General features: G+C 39.1%; 1 protein-coding gene across 6 annotated transcripts in view; it reads right to left on the reverse strand.

Moving 5' to 3' along the window:
* Positions 1 to 17,012, reverse strand: part of MALRD1 (MAM and LDL receptor class A domain containing 1) — a 752,096-nt gene that overhangs the window by 137,698 nt on the left and 597,386 nt on the right. For all 6 annotated transcript variants that reach the window (XM_077154409.1, XM_077154433.1, XM_077154399.1 and 3 more), the window contains exon 34: positions 14,194 to 14,395. In XM_077154409.1, the coding sequence (XP_077010524.1) occupies positions 14,194 to 14,395 (202 nt within the window). The remainder of the gene's footprint in view (positions 1 to 14,193; positions 14,396 to 17,012) is intronic.

The following is a 17,012-nucleotide window of genomic DNA, read 5'->3' on the forward strand; positions in this document are numbered from 1 at the left end:
GTGCTAGTTCTTATAGCTAGGTGTTTGATCCACTTTGAGTTATTTTTTGTGTAGGATGTAAGAGATAGGGGGCCTCTTTCATTCTCTTGGCTATTGATATGCAGTTCTTCCATACCCAATTATTGAAAACACTATTTTTTCCCAGTTCAAGGATTTGGAGGCCTTGTCAAAAATCAGTTGACCATTGATTTGGTGGTCTATTTCTGCACTCTCAATTCGATTCCATTGGTTAGTGCTGCTGTGTTGGCTCCAGTACCATGCTGTTTTGACCATTGTGGCTTTATAATAGGTTTTAAAATCAGGGAGTATTAATCCTCCCACTTTGTTCTTCTTCTTTAGGATGCTTTTAGCTATTTGGGGTCTCTTTCCCTTCCAGATGAATTTGGTGATTAGCTTTTCCAGTCTTCAAAGTAGCTTGTTGGCATTCTGATCGGTACTGTGTCAAATCTATAAATCAAGTTGGGGAGAACTGACATTTAATTATATTTAGCCTTCCTATCCATGAACAGGGAATGTTTTTCCACTTATTTAGATCTCCTTTGATTTCTTTTAGCAATATTATGTAGTTTTCTATGTACAAGTCCTTCACATCCCTAGTTAAGTTCATTCCTAAGTATTTGATTCTTTTAGTTGCCATTTTGAATGGAATTTTTTCCTTAACTGACTCCTCAGCTAGGTCATTCCTTGTGTATAGAAATGTTACTGGTTTTTGCACATTAATTTTATATCCTGCCACCTTGCTGAATTTGTTTATTAGCCCAAGTAACTTTGCTGTAGATTTCTCAGGATCTTCCAAGAATAGTATCAAATAATCTGCAAATAATGAGAGTTTTGCTTCTTCTTTTCCAATTTGGATGCATTTTATTTTTTTGTCCTGCCTGATTGGTCTAGCTAGAACTTCTAGCACAATGTTGAATGATAGGGGTTACAGGGGGCCTCTTTGTCTTGGACCTGGTCTTAGAAGGAAGGCTTTCAGGCTCTTTCCATTGAGTATGATGTAGCTATTGGTTTTTCATATATTCCCTTTATTGTATTGAGGTAGTTACCTTTGATTCCTATTTTTGGAGTTTTTATATCAGAAAAGGATGCTGAATTTTGTCAAATGTTTTTAAAGCATCAATCGAGATGATCATGTGTTTTTTCCCTTTTGATTTGTTAATGTGCTGTATTACATTAATTGATTTTCTTGGGTTGAACCATCCTTACATTCCTGGTATAAACCCCACTGGGTCATGGTGTATAATTCTTTTGTGCTGTTAGATTCTATTTGCTAATATTTTATTGAGAATTTTTGCATCTATTTTCATTAGGGAGATTAGCCTGTAGTTTTCCTTTCTTATAGCATCTTTACCCAGTTTTGATATTAAAATAATATTAGTAGGTGGGCCACAGTGGCTCAGTAGGCAGAGTTCTTGCATGCCATGCCAGAGACCCAGGTTCGATTCCTGGTGCCTGCGCATGTAAAAAAATAATAATAATAATATTAGCTTCATAAAATGAGTCAGATAGAGTTTCTTTTTCCTCAAGTCTTTGGAAAAGTCTGAGCAGAATTAGTGTTAGTTCTTTCTGGAATGTTTGATAAAACTCCCCTGTGAAGCCATCCAGCCCTGGGCTTTTCTTTCTAAGAAGATTTTTGATGACTGATTGAATCTCTTTACTTGTGATTGGTTTGTTGAGATCTTCTATTTCTACCTGAGTCAGTGTAGCTTGTTTGTGTGTCTCCAGGAATTTGCCCATTTCATCTAATTTGTCTAGTTTGTTGGTGTATAGTTGTTCATAGTATCTTCTTATGATTTATTTCATTTTTTGGGGTTTGTGATAAGGCACCCCTTTTCATTTCTGATTTTGTTTATTTGCATTCTTTCTCTTTTTCTCTTTGTCAGTCTTGCCAGTGGCCCATATATTTTACTGATTTTCTCAAAGACCTAACTTTTGGGCTTATTGATTCTTTCTATTGTTCTTTTGTCCTCCCATTCATTTATCTCTGCTTTAATCTTTGCTATTTGTATTCTCCTATTTGCTTTGGGGTTAGTATGCTGTTCTTTCTCAAGTTCCTCCAGGTTTGTTGTTAAGTCCTCAATTTTTGCTCTCTCTTGTTTTTTAATATAGGTGTTAAAGGCAATAAATTTCCCTCTCATCACAGCCTTTGCTATACCCCATAGGTTCTGATAAGCTGTATTCTCATTTTCATTCATCTCCAGATAGCTACTGATTTCTCTAGCAATTTCTTCTTTGACCCACTGGTTGTTTAAGAGTGCTATTTAATCTCTATATATTTGTGAATGTTCTCATATTTGATGCTTATTGAGATCCAGCTTCATTCCATTTTGATCAGAGAAAGCGCTTTGAACAATTTCAATATTTTTATATTTATAAAGACCTGTTTTATACCTCAGCATATGATCTATCCTGGAGAATGTTCCATGAGCACTAGAAAATAATGTATGACCTTGTGCTCTGGGGTGCAATGACCTATATATGTCTGTTAGGTCTAATTCATTTATCAAGTTATTTAACTTCTCTCTCTCCTTCTTGATTTTTTGTCTGGTTGTTCTATCTATAGAGGAGAGTGGTGTATTGAAGTATCCTACTATTATTGTTGAAACATCTATCACTCCCTTCAGTTTGCCAATGTCTGTATCATGTACTTTGGAGCTCCTTGATTGGGAGTATAAACATTTATGATTGTTATATCTTCTTGGTGAATAGACCCTTTAATTAGTATATAGTGTCCTTCTTTGACTTTTATGATGTCTTTACATTTAAAGTCTATTTTGTCCAATACTGGTATAGCTACTCCAGCTTTCTTTTGCTTACAACTTGTGTGGAAAATCTTTTTCCATCCTTTGACTTTCAATATGATTGTATCCTTGTGTCTATGATGAGTCTCTTGCAAGCAGCATATAGCTGGATTATGTTTCTTAATCCATTCTGCCAATCTGCATCTTTTAATTGGTAAATTTAGTCCATTAACATTCAAAGTTTTTACTGAAAAAGTGTTTCTTAATTCCACCATCCTATCTTTTTTATTTTATTTCTCAGATCTATATATTCATTTCCCTCTTTCTCTTGGTATTCTTTAAATTACCCTTAGTGGTACTCTTCAATTCTGTGCCCTCCTGCAGAACTTCCTCTCCTGTCTTTTTTTTTCAGCCAGCAGAACTCCTTTTAGTATTTCTTGTCAGGCTGTCTTTTGTTGAAAAATACTTTTAGGACTTCTTTGCCTGTGAAAACTTTAACATCTTCATCAATTTTGAAAGACAATTTGGCTGGGTACAGAATTCTTCACTGGAAGTTTTTCTCTTTCAGGATCTTGAATATGTCATATCATTGCCTTTTCACCTCCAGGGTGCTGGTTGAGTAGTCTGAACTCAGTCTTATCTGATTTCCCGTGTATGTAGTAGATTGCACCGGCCTGGGGGTTATAACCTTGGTGTGTGCTGGTCTAAGGCAAAGGGCCCTTTGTGCACATACATAGAGCTGTGGCAGTAGGTTGGCATTACGCCTTCATGGATTGGGGGCGGACATGACCAGGCTGTGCAGGTCATTACTTTCTCAGAGCTTGGAAGTGAGGCTGAGGGCTGTGCACATGCATGGTTCTAGGACTGCTGTAAAGTGCGGTTCCCAGAGCTGAATGACATGATTGGGGGCCCGTGCACAAGTGTGGGCCTGGAAGTGCCATAAATGGATGCACTGAGCTGAGGGAGGGCAGAGCAAGGCTTTGTGACACTATGGGTGGGGGGCAGAGGTAGCCTAGATATGGAGGTTAGTGTCTGCAACCTTTATGCACTGGCAATAGCCTGCACAGAACAGGGAAAGAGAGGTAGTGCTCAGGAGGGGTGCAGGAGAGGTGGCTTGGGCTGCATTTGGGGTGTGGGTGTGGGGCAGGTATGTGCACAGGGGGCTGGTGGGATTGGAGTGTCTGGAGCATGGAGAATGGGAGAGGATGATGGGGTTCAGGTGTGTGGGGTATGGGGTGAGTCGCTGGTCACAGAGCTGCACTGGTGAGGGTAGTGCACTCAAGGAATGTGGCCTGGCTTACTTCCTAGTCCTGTGTTCCTGTGTGTGTCCTCCCATTGGCTCCATGCCTCTGTGCCAAGCTTCAGCCTTCTGCCTCTCAGTTCCTCAGCCTCTGCCATCAGGGCTGCTATATGTCATGAAGAAGGCTCTCCCAGGTCAGCCACACTTCCAAATTCCGCCTCAGTCGCCCTCCTGTCCTTGTCTAATTTTTCTGTGCAGCAGGGCTAATCTCAATCTACTCTAGTCAGCCATCTTCCCAGAAGTCCTCTCCACTCCAACACGTTTGGTATTTGTGAACTTCAGCAGCACCCTAATTCTTTGGTACTGAAATCTGTTCTAGTTTGCTAGCTGCTTGGAGGTGATACATCAGAAACAGAACTGCTTTAATGCGTCCATTAAAAAGAAGATCTTAAATTAGAGCCAAACCTCAAAACTGGAGGATCTGGGGACAAAAGAGAAAACTAAACCCAAAGCAAGCAAAAGGGAGAAATAATAAAGGTTAGAGGTGAGAAAAATGAAATAGAGCATTAAAAAATAATGCAAATTTAACAAAATAAGAAGCTGGTTCATTGAAGAGATCAATTAAATTGACAAACCATTAGCTAGACTGACAAAGAAAGAGAACACAAATAGGTAAAATTGGAAATGAAAAGGAGATATTACTACTGACCCCACAGAAATAAGAATGATTTTAAGAAGATATTATGAATAACAGTATGCCAAAAAATTAGATAACTTAGAAGAAATGGACAAATTCCTTGAAAAACAAAGTACCTATACTGACTCAAGAAAAGAAGGAGCAGCTCAACAGACCAATTACTAGTAAATAGAGTGAATCAGTAATTAAAACCTCCCAACAACAACAGAAAGCCCAGTTCCACACGGTTTCAAAGGTGAATTTTCCCAGACACTCCAAGAAGAATTAACATTAATTCTGCTCAAACTTGCAAAAAATTGAAGAGAAGGGAACACTCACTATCCATTATACCTTTACCCTATTATCACCATTACCCTAATACCAAAGCCAGATAAAGATTCCATGAATACAGATGTGAAAATCCTCAACAAAAATACTAGCAAACTGAATTCAACAGCACATTAAAAGAATTTATACTATAATCAAGTGGATTTTGTCCCAGATATGCATGTGTAGTTTAACTTAGAAAATCAGTTTATGTAATTACCACATTAATAGAACAGCAGAATAAAACACAACTCATGGTCATTTCAATTGATGTAGAAAATAAATAAAATAAAGCATTACCTTAAGATAAAAACACATCCTCAACATGATAAAGGGTACATATGAAAAACCCACAGCTAACATCCTATTTAGTGGTGAAAGCCTGAAAGTTTTCACTCTAAGATCAGGAAAAGAAAAGGATAACCACTTTCACCACTGTTATTCGACATTGTACTGGAATTTATAGCCAGAGCTGTTAGGTAAAAAGAAAATACATACAAATAGGAAAGAAAAATGTAAAACTTTTCATATTTCAGATGACATTATACTATATACCGAAAATACTGAAAATTCACAATGAAGCTGGTAGAACTAAAAAGTGAATTCAGCAAATTGGCAGGGTATATGATAACAAGCAAAAATCAGTAGTGTTTCTAAACACTAGCAACTGACCATCTGATGAGAAATCAAGAAAAAAATTTCCATTTACAATAGCAACTAAAAAAATCAAATATCTAGAAACAAATCTAACCAAGGACTTGTACACAGAAAACTGCAAGACATTGCTAAAAGAAATCAGGGAAGACATAAATACATGGAAGGACATTCCATGTTCATGGTTTGGGAGATTAAATATTGTTGAAGTCACTCCTACCCAAAGTGATTTATAGATTTAACCCAATCCCAACGAAAATTCTAATAATCTTCTCTTCAGAAATATAAAAGTTAATCATCAAATTTATTTGGAAGATTAAGGGTCTCTGAATAGCAAAAGCATCTCAAAAAAGCAAGATGAATTTGAAAGACTCACACTAGATTTTATGACTTATTACAAAGCTATAGTAAGCAAAAGAGTATGGTTCTGACCAGGACAGACATATAAACCAATGGAATCTAATTGACTGCAGACATCAACCCATACTTATGACTGTGCCAGTTTGAAAGGATTATGTGCCCTAGGAAAGTCATGTTTCAATCCTGATCCATTTTGTGGAGCCATTTCTTTTCATCTGTATTCAGCACAGCAGGCTGGAAACCTGATTAGATTACCTGCACGGAGATGTGACACACCCAATTGTGGGTATTAACCTTGGATTAGAGGGAGAGGCGATTCCATCTGTTCTGAGTGGGTCTTGATTGCTTTACTGAAATCCATTAAAACAGGAAATATTTTAGAAAATGCTTCAAAATATCTTGAAAATGCAGCCAGAGACCTTTAGAGACAATGAAGGAATATATCCCCAGGGGATCTTCATGAAACAAGAAGCCTGGAGAGAAAGCTAGCAGACGTAGCCATGTTTGCCATGTGCCTTTCCAGTTGAAAGAGAAACCCTGAACTGCATCAGCCTTTCTATACTGGAAGTGACCTCTTGTTGGTACCTTAGTTTGGACATTTTTATAGACTTAGTATAATTTAGATATTTGCACGGCTTTAGAACTGTAATTTGCAACTTAGTAAATTCCTCCTTTTTAAAAGCCGTTCCATTTCTGGTATATTGCATTCTGGCAGCTAGCAAACTAGAAAAATGACCAACTGATTTTTTACAAGGGAATAAAGTCCACTCAGTTGGGAAATAATAGTTTAATAAATGGTTCTGGGAAAATAGGATGTCCATATGCAGAGACATGAAGGTGGACACCGACCTCACACCATATGTAAAAATCAACTTAAAATGAATCAAAGATTTAAGTATAAAAAATGAATTAAAAAACTCCTAGAATTGGTTGCAAGGGTGGTTCAGTGGTAGAACACTCATCTTTCATGAGGGACACCCTGGGTTCGATTCCTGGACCCCCCCCACACACATACACACACACATGCACACACACATACACACACACACACACACACAAGTTCTGAGAATTAAACTTAGAAATGCATTTTTAGGGCTTATGTTAGGAAATGATTTCTTAAATTTTACACCAAAAGCAAAATAATTAAAGAAAAAATAAATAAATGGGACCTCATCAAAATTAAAAACATTCATGAACCAAATTTCTTTATCATGAAAGTAAAAAGACAACCTATAGAATTATAGAAAATATTTGGAAAAAACATATCCAATTAGGGTTCAATATCCAGAATATATAAAGAAATCCTAGAACTTAACAACAAAATGATAAACAACCAAATTTAAAATTGGCAAATGACTTGAATAGACATTTCTCCAAAGAAGATATACAAAAGGCACTTTAAAAGAGGCTCCGCATCATTAGCCATCAGGGAAACACAAATCAAAATCATAATGAGATACTATTTCACACCCACTAGAACGGCCACTATTAAAAAAAAGGAAAATTTCAATTTCTGGAGAAAATGTGGAGAAATAGGAAGACTAGTTCATTGTTGGTGGGGATGTAAAAGAGTGCTGCTGCTGCTGTGGAAAATAGTTTGGAGTTTCCTTAGAAAGCTAAGTTTGGAAGTACCACGTGATCTGACACTCCTACTTCTAGGTATATACACAAAATAATTGAAAGCAGGAACTCAAGTAGATAGCTTCACACTGATGTTCACAGAGACATTATTCACAGTTGCCAAAAGATGGAAGGAACTCAAGTATACATCAACAGATGAATGGATAAACAAAATGTGGTCTATATATTCAATTGAGTATCATTTAGCCATAAAAGGAATGAAGTTCGGATATATGCAATAACATGCATGAATCTTGAAGACATCGTGTTGATGGAATTAAGCAAAACACAGAAGGACAAATAGTGTGTGCTCTCACTGATATGAGATAAGAATGTCAACCTCATAGAGTTAGAGCCTCAATCATAGGTCACTAGGGGCTGTGGTGGGAACTGGGTATGGGGTATCAACGCTTAAATTGCACAGAATTTCTACTTCAGACATCATCTTAGAACAACAGATCTTGGAACAGAAAAAGACTTCAGGAGCATGTCTGATACCACTCTATGCTACTTTAAACTTCCAGGTTTGCATCATGATCCCGATATTAACAAAGTGTGAGCTCCTGGAGAGCAGGGGAAATGATTACCATCCTATCTGCCCTTCCATCCCAGGGCAGCACCCAGCAGATGCTCAGCTGCTCTCATCTAAGCAAATCACAGACTCCCCCCAGCTGCAGGTACACTGAGAGTGAGAAGCCATCCTCAGACTCCTTCCACTCCTGCCTTGTGCCCCGGACCAAACCCCCTTTCTCCCTCCTCTTTTGCTCTAAGTGCTGTTGAAATAGAGGAGGACGGACCTGGGTGAAGACAGCGAGTGCCTACCTAACAATCACAGGTGTGGAGCGCAGGGGCTCTGGGTACTATAAGAGGAGACGCAGACAGCAGAGATGGCATCGGCCATGCAGCGCTGATCCCTGGGGCTCCCAGCTCCCCTCATTTCCAGCCTGACAGCAGCACGGGGCTGTCCAGGAGATGACCCTCACTGGTTCCAGGACACATTTCCTTCTCCTGGCATCAATCATTTCCTCCTCCCACCACTCCCTCCTCCCCCCTTCTGCTCTGCTCCTTCTCCTCCTGCCCTCCTGTTCTGGCGCCTTCTGTCTGCTTTCCTGATCCTGGTCTAGAGCCCTACCCCACGGAGCCATAAAAGGGCATCGCTGGAAGGGACATCAAGTAATATCTTCTTCAACCCCCTGGTGACAATGCTTATATTAAGGAGTTTAAATGACCTTCTCAAAATTTTTCAGCGGCACAGCCATGATTTAGACTTACATCTCCAAAATTTTAGTTCAGCCATCATCTTTCCACCATTCTACACAGCTACACAGGGCCTGCCGGACAGTTCCAGAACTCCTCTCTCTGTCCTCCTAGCAAGGATTTGAAAATAAGACTACAGTTGGAGGTTGCAGGTGAGAGTAAAGAACAATCCCTCATCTATGCGATTGAGGATGACTTTATTTATTCATCCATTTGTCCAACATATGTAATCTTCGACTCATATGATGTATTTCGTGAACACATTCTCTGTAAGAGGTATTCTTCTGAGCACGTAGAACATATCATTAAACAAAACAGACAAAATGTCTCCCTTATGATAATTTTCCTCCAAGAGATTATATGTCATTTGGAGTACTTGCTGTTCAATTACAGAGAAAGGAAACAAGAGGGATTCTCATCCAAGGATGGGGTGGGAACTGCTGTCCTTTAGCATGATGACTTAAGCAGAACTTGTAGCTTTCTATTCCCCCGCATTTGTTATGAATTTCAATACTTATTGTATTTGGCACTTAGCTAGTTGATATCAGTTTGTATTTACTGAGTCAAGATGAAAAGGATGCCCTAGAAAAATATTCCCTTTCTTCAGTATCTGCATTCATTCTATGAAGATGTATTTTCTTTCCATTCAACAAAAGGAATCTAGCTGGAGAAAAAAAAAATGTTCCGAATGTGAATCCCCAAACCAGAGTTCTCTCAATCTTCGAATAAAGAGCTTATTTATTGTGTATTTGTTTAATGAGGCCTCAGACTTGGGATGTTTCAATTAGGAATCAGTGAAGACTGCATGTTCCAACTCATTTAGGAATGATTTATGCATTTTTCTAAACAAGTCCCCATTTGCCTGAAACAGTTATTGCCACAGTTTTAGGGAAAACACATTTCCTCAATCCTTACCATCATCATCCCGTGGACGAGAAAGTTCAGATTAAGTGGTTGGTGAGTAGCTTAATGAAGATTCAAATCCAGTTCTGGATTGTAAAGTCTCTCAAAGTTCCCAGCAAGTCACGTGCTGAGACTGTCCCTTCTCCCACCCTGCGGCCCTCCGGCCGTGTCCACTGCTGTGTGTCCCGTTAGACCTGTCACCGCACATACGCAGCTTATACTTGTACCCTGGTGGCTGTTGCAAATACCTTATCTCCTCTTGAGTCGTTTTTAAAGCAGCAGTGTTCCTCCGGACCTGCGAAATGTTTGTGCATCATGGAGACAAACATGTTCTCCTTGTTTCAACAGCAGAGGGAAAATAGAAAACACCTTCCAGCCTTGGCAAGTCACATGGCTAAAGTAAACAGACTTAAGGGCAAGTGATACATTTCTCAGCCCACTCATCTTTTCTAGAGATACTTTATTGCATCGAGGATGTCTCCACTTATACAACACTGCCCTGGGAAACTTAAAGTAATTAAAGAGAAGATGAAGTAATAAGGTGAAAATAAAGGCTGGGAGGAGAGGAATCCTGTTATAGGACCTTGTTCTCAATGGAAAGGAAATTACAGACAACTCAGGTGAGAAAAGCTTTTGCCCCACATCTCCTCCTCGGAATGTGTTCTGGGCAGTCAAGGTGGTAACCAACTTTGAAAGATTGATAAGCAGTTAAAACAGAGGTGAACATTAGCAGTTTCAATCCTGGGATGTTACTCTGGACGAGAAAAAACCTGCTGTTAAATGTGCAAATTCAGGTTGTCTTGTCATGGGATCTGGAGAAAATCATCCGTGTCAGTTTGTCTGCCTCTGTCCGTTTGTGTGGGAAGATGGAGAAAGTAAGAGGTTTTGATGGTGTAGAATTTCTCACCTTCTTTGGAGGCTGAATGATATGAGAACACACATAACTGAAAAAATCCATTTAAACTTATGTCCCTTGCTTCACTCAATAAACATTTTTCATTACCAGTCCTATACCATCAGACATTTTCTGTATTTTTACAACTATATTTCACTGGATATATGTCCAATTTTGAGCCTTTTCAGTAGATAAAAACAGAAAATTCAAAAAGAAATTTATCAAAATGTGATTTATTAAAATTTTGGTGTGAAAAATGTTCCTTTAATCCAGCATTAGTGGGAAATAAAGTTTATCTTGCTAACTGATAACACTTAAAAGATAATATTTACCAAATGTTTCTAAGGCATAAATATATATTGCTATTTTTTTTCCTTCTTGGAAGCCTTTAAAAATTCTTTATGCTTTTGTTGGCTGCCTTACTGGAAATTTAAGGCAATTGGAAGAAAACTGCCTGATCTGAGTGCAGATGGCTACTTCTTACACAGTATAAAGGTTTTTATCCTAACACAGAGACATTTCTGTGTTCCTAAAACACTAGAAGGCCATCTTGCCCAGAGACCTTACTGCATCTGGTGGTCTGTATGCTGATAAGTAAGAGAAGTCTCTGTGCAAGCTGTTTTAATGCTTCTCAGAGTCAGGGATGGGCTTCTACTAACTGGAGTAATGATTTGAAGAAATACAGAACAGGACACAAAGTCATAAAATTGAATCATTCTATGCCACATTAAATCCAATAAATAATTTTGCCTCAGCAGAGGTTAAAACAATGATTGTCCAAAAAATATGAACTTTTTAATGAGATGCATCATGACCTTCTAACTTGACCTTATAAATTAACACTATTATTTTTTCCAAATAATGAACAATAGAGTTCTTAACAGATGTTTAAAAATACAGGAAAAAGTCCAAGAAAATAAAAATCACTCATATTTCTATTTCTTAGAGACAGTCATTTTTATACTTTGAATGTTCTTCCAGCCTGTATAGATAGACATCTTGCATAGCCAATAATCTTATTAACATTGGTTTCCTGCTCTTCTGTGTCATTTTTTCATTTTTGACAACCTAAGTTTGCATTGTTAATGTTTTGTATTGGTGACACCTTCCATTTTCAACCATATCCTGTGAATACTGTCTATTCTACAATACCATTCTTCCATGGCTACATCGTCCATATAGCATTTCTCCAACTTTCCTATACAGCACACAGATGACAAAGGTGAGGGCATTATGAGCCTGAAATGATGGAAGCCCCTGAAGGCTGTAAGCTTTGTCTTTGGCATCCTATTCCATTTCCTGAAAATGGCACCTACTATGCTAAGCGATTTCATTTTTCTCCCCAGATCTTCGGGCCAACCCTGGCAAGTGGCAGCAGGTTTATCTGGTGGCCCACATACTGCTACGGCATCTGCACACCTCAGTTTGAGAAGCACTGGTCTCGTGTATGATTTTTCCACAGAATCCGCCTGAACCCACAGAGAAGCACTGGTGGAGGAGCTCAGAACCAAGCCTCTGGGCCTTGGGGGTGGGCGCTCCCAATACACAAAGCCGTGAAGAGAAGACAGTCGAGGCTTCATCTCAAGAGCTCACTGCCGAGCAGCAGGAGTGCTTCTGTATTGCAGTGGGGAATGGCCAACTTGCCCTTAGGTGACTGCTAGAGCAGCTGCCCTCACAGGCAGCTGGGGTACTTGTCATTTACAACAATAGCAATGTTTTTGCCCAGATCTTCTGGGCCCTGTTTTGTTGTTTGTTTGTTTGTTTGTTTGTTTGTTTTTGCATGAGCAGGCACCAGGAGTTAAACCCGGGTCTCCAGCATGGCAGGCGAGAACTCTGCCTGCTGATCCACTGTGCCCCACCTCTGGATCCTGTTTTAAGCTCTGGAAATGAAATAGATAATTCTTCTTGTTCTTGATGAGCTCCAGATCAGATGGGAATATAAAGATAAAATAGCTACTTATCTGCACACACATAAAAACACCTTGTACAGGGTTTTACTATCTATTGAAGGTGTTAAATGTCCTAAGCTGATCTTAATATAGGCTCATTACAGTACACTTTTGCCCCAGTGCTAGTCCTGCTTGTCACCTGACTGCTGCCTTTATGACTGGGACCACAGGCTACCTTACACAGCAGCACGTACTGGGAATTGCTACTGAGCTGTTCTGGCCGCGGCCCAGCGGGGAGGGGCACCAGCGACCCAAACAGGGCCTGGCAGGTACACATGTTTGCAAAGTATGAGTATGTATATTATGTATAATAACTTTCATCCAGGAAACTAATTGGAAATTCAAACTTTGAAAATCCATCAACCACTCAGAGCTCTGCTGAGAGAGGCAGTTATAGCAATAGATGTTCATCGTAAATAACCTCCAAGGACCTGCCCAGGTCACACTTGCTTGGGAGCCTTCCCTGACCCCTCCAGCCCAGGAGGGGCCGCACAGCAGGTGTGGGAGTGGGAAAGGGCAAGGCTTGAATGACCAAGGTCAGAGGTCACTGCCTCTCCGAGGCTGCCTGTCCAGGACTGTGTCAGTAATTGCGGGAATAAGCGGCACGTGCTCTGAATGGTGGGGAAGGTACAGTCATGTCTACAAAATAGTGTCTAATGTTATTAGTCATATTAATAATTGTTACATCCAGAGCTTACGTGGGGTGCATTTGGTTCATTTATATCGCGACACCCTCTGCTAGTCTCTGAGTATCCGGACACCCACCTTTTTTAGAAGAGTTTCCAACACTTTAAAAACTTCATACACGTTCGAAAATGAGAACATAAATGAATCACTAGAGTATTCTAGAATCAAGACAAAGGAGCACTGGTTCTGCCTACGCAGTGGGAGTCTGGGGAACTCTATGCGGTGAGAGGGGTGAAGGTGGCCCCCCAAAGATATTTCCGCATCTAAGCTTGGGAACCTGTGACTGTCAGTTTATAAGGCTGTGTTATGGTGCAAAGATGTCATTTAGTGAAGGAGCCTGTGAGGAGGAGCTCACCCTGGGCTATCTGGTGGACCTAAAGACACTTCTCAGGGAGGGGCAGAGGGAGGTTTGGCTCAGGGAGGAGGAGCCATGAGGCCACAGAGCTGCAGAGGAGAGGGGCGCACTCATAAGCCAAGGGTCACCTGGGAGCCCGAGAGCTGGAAGAGGCAGGAGGGCCCCACTCCTGGAGCCTGTGGACAGCCTGAGGCCATCCATGACCTTCATCCTCCACAGCCACGAGAAAACAGGTTTCTGTTCTTTCAGGGCCCCGAGTTTGTTTTGGGTTGCCATGGTAGCCACAGGGAAGCAGTGAAGGGAACGGCTTGATCAGGTTGGGGTGGGGGCAGAGAGAAGGGCTTGTAGAATAGAGAACATGTGGGGTTGGTTCTGTATGAATATTGAGTGTGTGGGGGCAATGCTAGGACATGAGTCTGGAGGGGATTTTGGACCTGGAAAGAAATGTGATTCCCTAGAAATGCCCAACTCTTCTATAGTTAGATGTTACATGAAACTCTTCCTTCCACTTTCTGAAGGAATCACTTACCTCCAGATACACATTCTGGGGTGAAAGAGATGTCATCAAGGGCAATAAAGATGTCCTTGGCTCCATCCACATCAGCTTCAAATGCCACCTTAAAGGGACTGTGACTGGAGAGAGACACATGGCCGTACGTCCACCCCGAACCTCTGCTTCCAACCACTGACCACACCAGGAGGTTGAGTCCAGATTCCTCAATGGTGTAGACCTAATGATGGCAAGGAAGGCAGAGAAAAGCAACTCATCAGGGCTTAGCCTTGAGAGCCATAAGGCCACCTGAATTATTGGTAAACGAAAGAATAGCACTTCTGGCAACAAGCCAGCTCAATACCTTGACTTTAATATATTCCATCTTTAAAAATCATTGTAAAGAATATCTCTGGATGTTATATTTTCTTTGGCTAATTGGACCTTTGTTTGATTTTGTCATACCAATTCCAAATTGGACATGATAAAACACCGTAACTGTCTTTAGCATTAAAAAGCTGGAAGAGGTGTGAAACTAGAACTTCTCAGTGCTATGAAACCTAGTTCTATGTCAGTCTGAGATTGAGTTGCTGGGGGAAAAGAGAGGCCTCACAATAAACGCATATGAAAGCTTACAAACAATTTCAGAAGCCAAAGTATTGTGCAGAAAATATTTAACATTATGAATGACCAAAAAAAAAGCTCCCAGCATTAACTAACATGAATATTCATGACTTTTTAGAGATCAAGGGCTAAGAGGTTCAACATGAAGTGAAATAGAAATAGCACTAAAACCAACAAACTTGCCAAGTCTAATTATTTTTCTAAACAGTAAAATTAATCACAATAAAAGCAAAAAACAATGTCATTTCCTAGCACTCTTCAAGAAATCTACAGATAAACAAAAAAGCAAATTAAGGATTAAAATAAATTTTACTCTTTTCTCTTTTTGCACCTGACTTTTACCATTACAGTTCTTATTTCCTCATTTGTTACATATATATGGCATATATGAGCTGTGATGTACCTGAGCAATCACTTATGTAATCTTCTTTTAGATGACAAAAACAAAATTCAAAGAAAAGGGGAAAAAAGTGGATAGCAATTCCTTTCTACTGTAATAGTGTTTCTGTCCAATGACTCTCCTCCTAGTGGAAAAAAATCTTACTTTTTCAGTTTTTTTCTGAGGTTCACAATTTATGTACATCTCTCTGTCTGTCAAAAGGAGATGATAATACCCTTATTATGTCCCACCCAGTGAAATCAGGTTGACATCCCAGAAATACATCCAAGTACAAATATTCCAGAGCCAGAAATGAGTGTGCTACCAATGCCCACCAGTGAAAGAAGTTTAGCGTCAAGTCAGAAATCCACCATGAAGGAAAATGCCAAGAACAAATCAAGATGACCATGGATGAAAAAAAAAATTGAAAATCTTGCCCAAACTTTGGAACCCCAAAAATGTGAAACTTTAACACTATAATCAATTGAAATTTTAAGAAAAGTAGACATTTCCTAAGTACTGGTCAATTTTTACATTGATTCTTCAGTAGATGATATAAGCTAAGATTCAAAATGAAAGGATTTTATATCAACTGTTTCTTCTCTCATGCATGAGCAGACACTCATCCCTGATATGAGATCCAGCCCCAGGATTTGGTGATTACTTAGCTCTCAAGTTCATGCACAATTTGACCATTTAAAAAATAAATAAAAATAAAAAGGCATGAAGTTTCCAATTCAACTCGTTGATAACAGGGCAAATCTGTTGCATCCAATTAAGCTGACCTCCCTTTTTATATAAATCTCGATTTGCATCATAAAGATTTAAAAGAGAATAGATTTATTACATTTATTTTGTAACTTTTTTTCCTGGCAAAATCAGCTCAGAAAACCAAATTACATGAAACTACAATCCTGGCATTTTTTGTCTTCTTCTAAAAATCTTAGTGAATAACTTTTTTTATATATTAATGTCTCTAGTTCTATTGTTTCTGCGATTCATTTTTCTCTCTGGCTTCTATTCTTTCAACCATCAGTCAATCTTACATACTCTCACTATTAATTTCCTTTTTATTCTCTTCTTCCTCTACTTCCCCAAACCCCATCAGCACACCCCAACCACAAGCAGTAAACTCTCCAACTGGTGTCAAACCATCTTATCCTATCAACCCACCCCCCTACTAGCAATTTAATTCTGGTCAACCAACTTCACTAACTAATTACTCCATTCCAACTTGTTGGCCAGTTAGTTCACGGGTTGTTTCGATAAGAACAGGAGTTTAGAATACCACCAATGTACTAAGCTGAAGTGACAGTTACATGTTAGGTCAAGTGTGTTGGTGGCCACGATGGCCAGAACTCCACACAAAGCTGTTTTATCAGAACAGCCAATGGGAAATCCACTAGAGGCTAAAATTACAGTATATATTTCTGTCTTTCATTGAAGGTTATATTCATTGTCTCCTGAGTGGTTTTTTTTTTGGTGATAATTCTCAGTAGAAGACCTATTTTTAATAACTTTTAAAGGACTATTATTTGAAAAAGAAAATGGTTAGCATTTTTGAAAATAATTCATTTTAATTTCATTTGTTTCTAAGTTTACACAAATTTTACTTAACAAATAATTCATGTATCAATAATAGCTATTTGAGACAGTTTTCAAAAGATCAACTACCAATGAATAATTGGACTACTTCTATTTTGACATTCTAAACTTTGGTTTAACATACTCCCATTAGTTGAGTAATGGTCAACATTACATAATGCAAAATAATCATCATTGTCATGGAAAGCAAAATGGATTCAAAGAATATACAAATAAAGTACAACGATGTTTCTGTTTTACTCAAGGTTAT

The sequence above is a fragment of the Tamandua tetradactyla genome, chromosome 1, assembly GCF_023851605.1.
Source record: "Tamandua tetradactyla isolate mTamTet1 chromosome 1, mTamTet1.pri, whole genome shotgun sequence".
Lineage (NCBI taxonomy): Eukaryota > Metazoa > Chordata > Mammalia > Pilosa > Myrmecophagidae > Tamandua > Tamandua tetradactyla.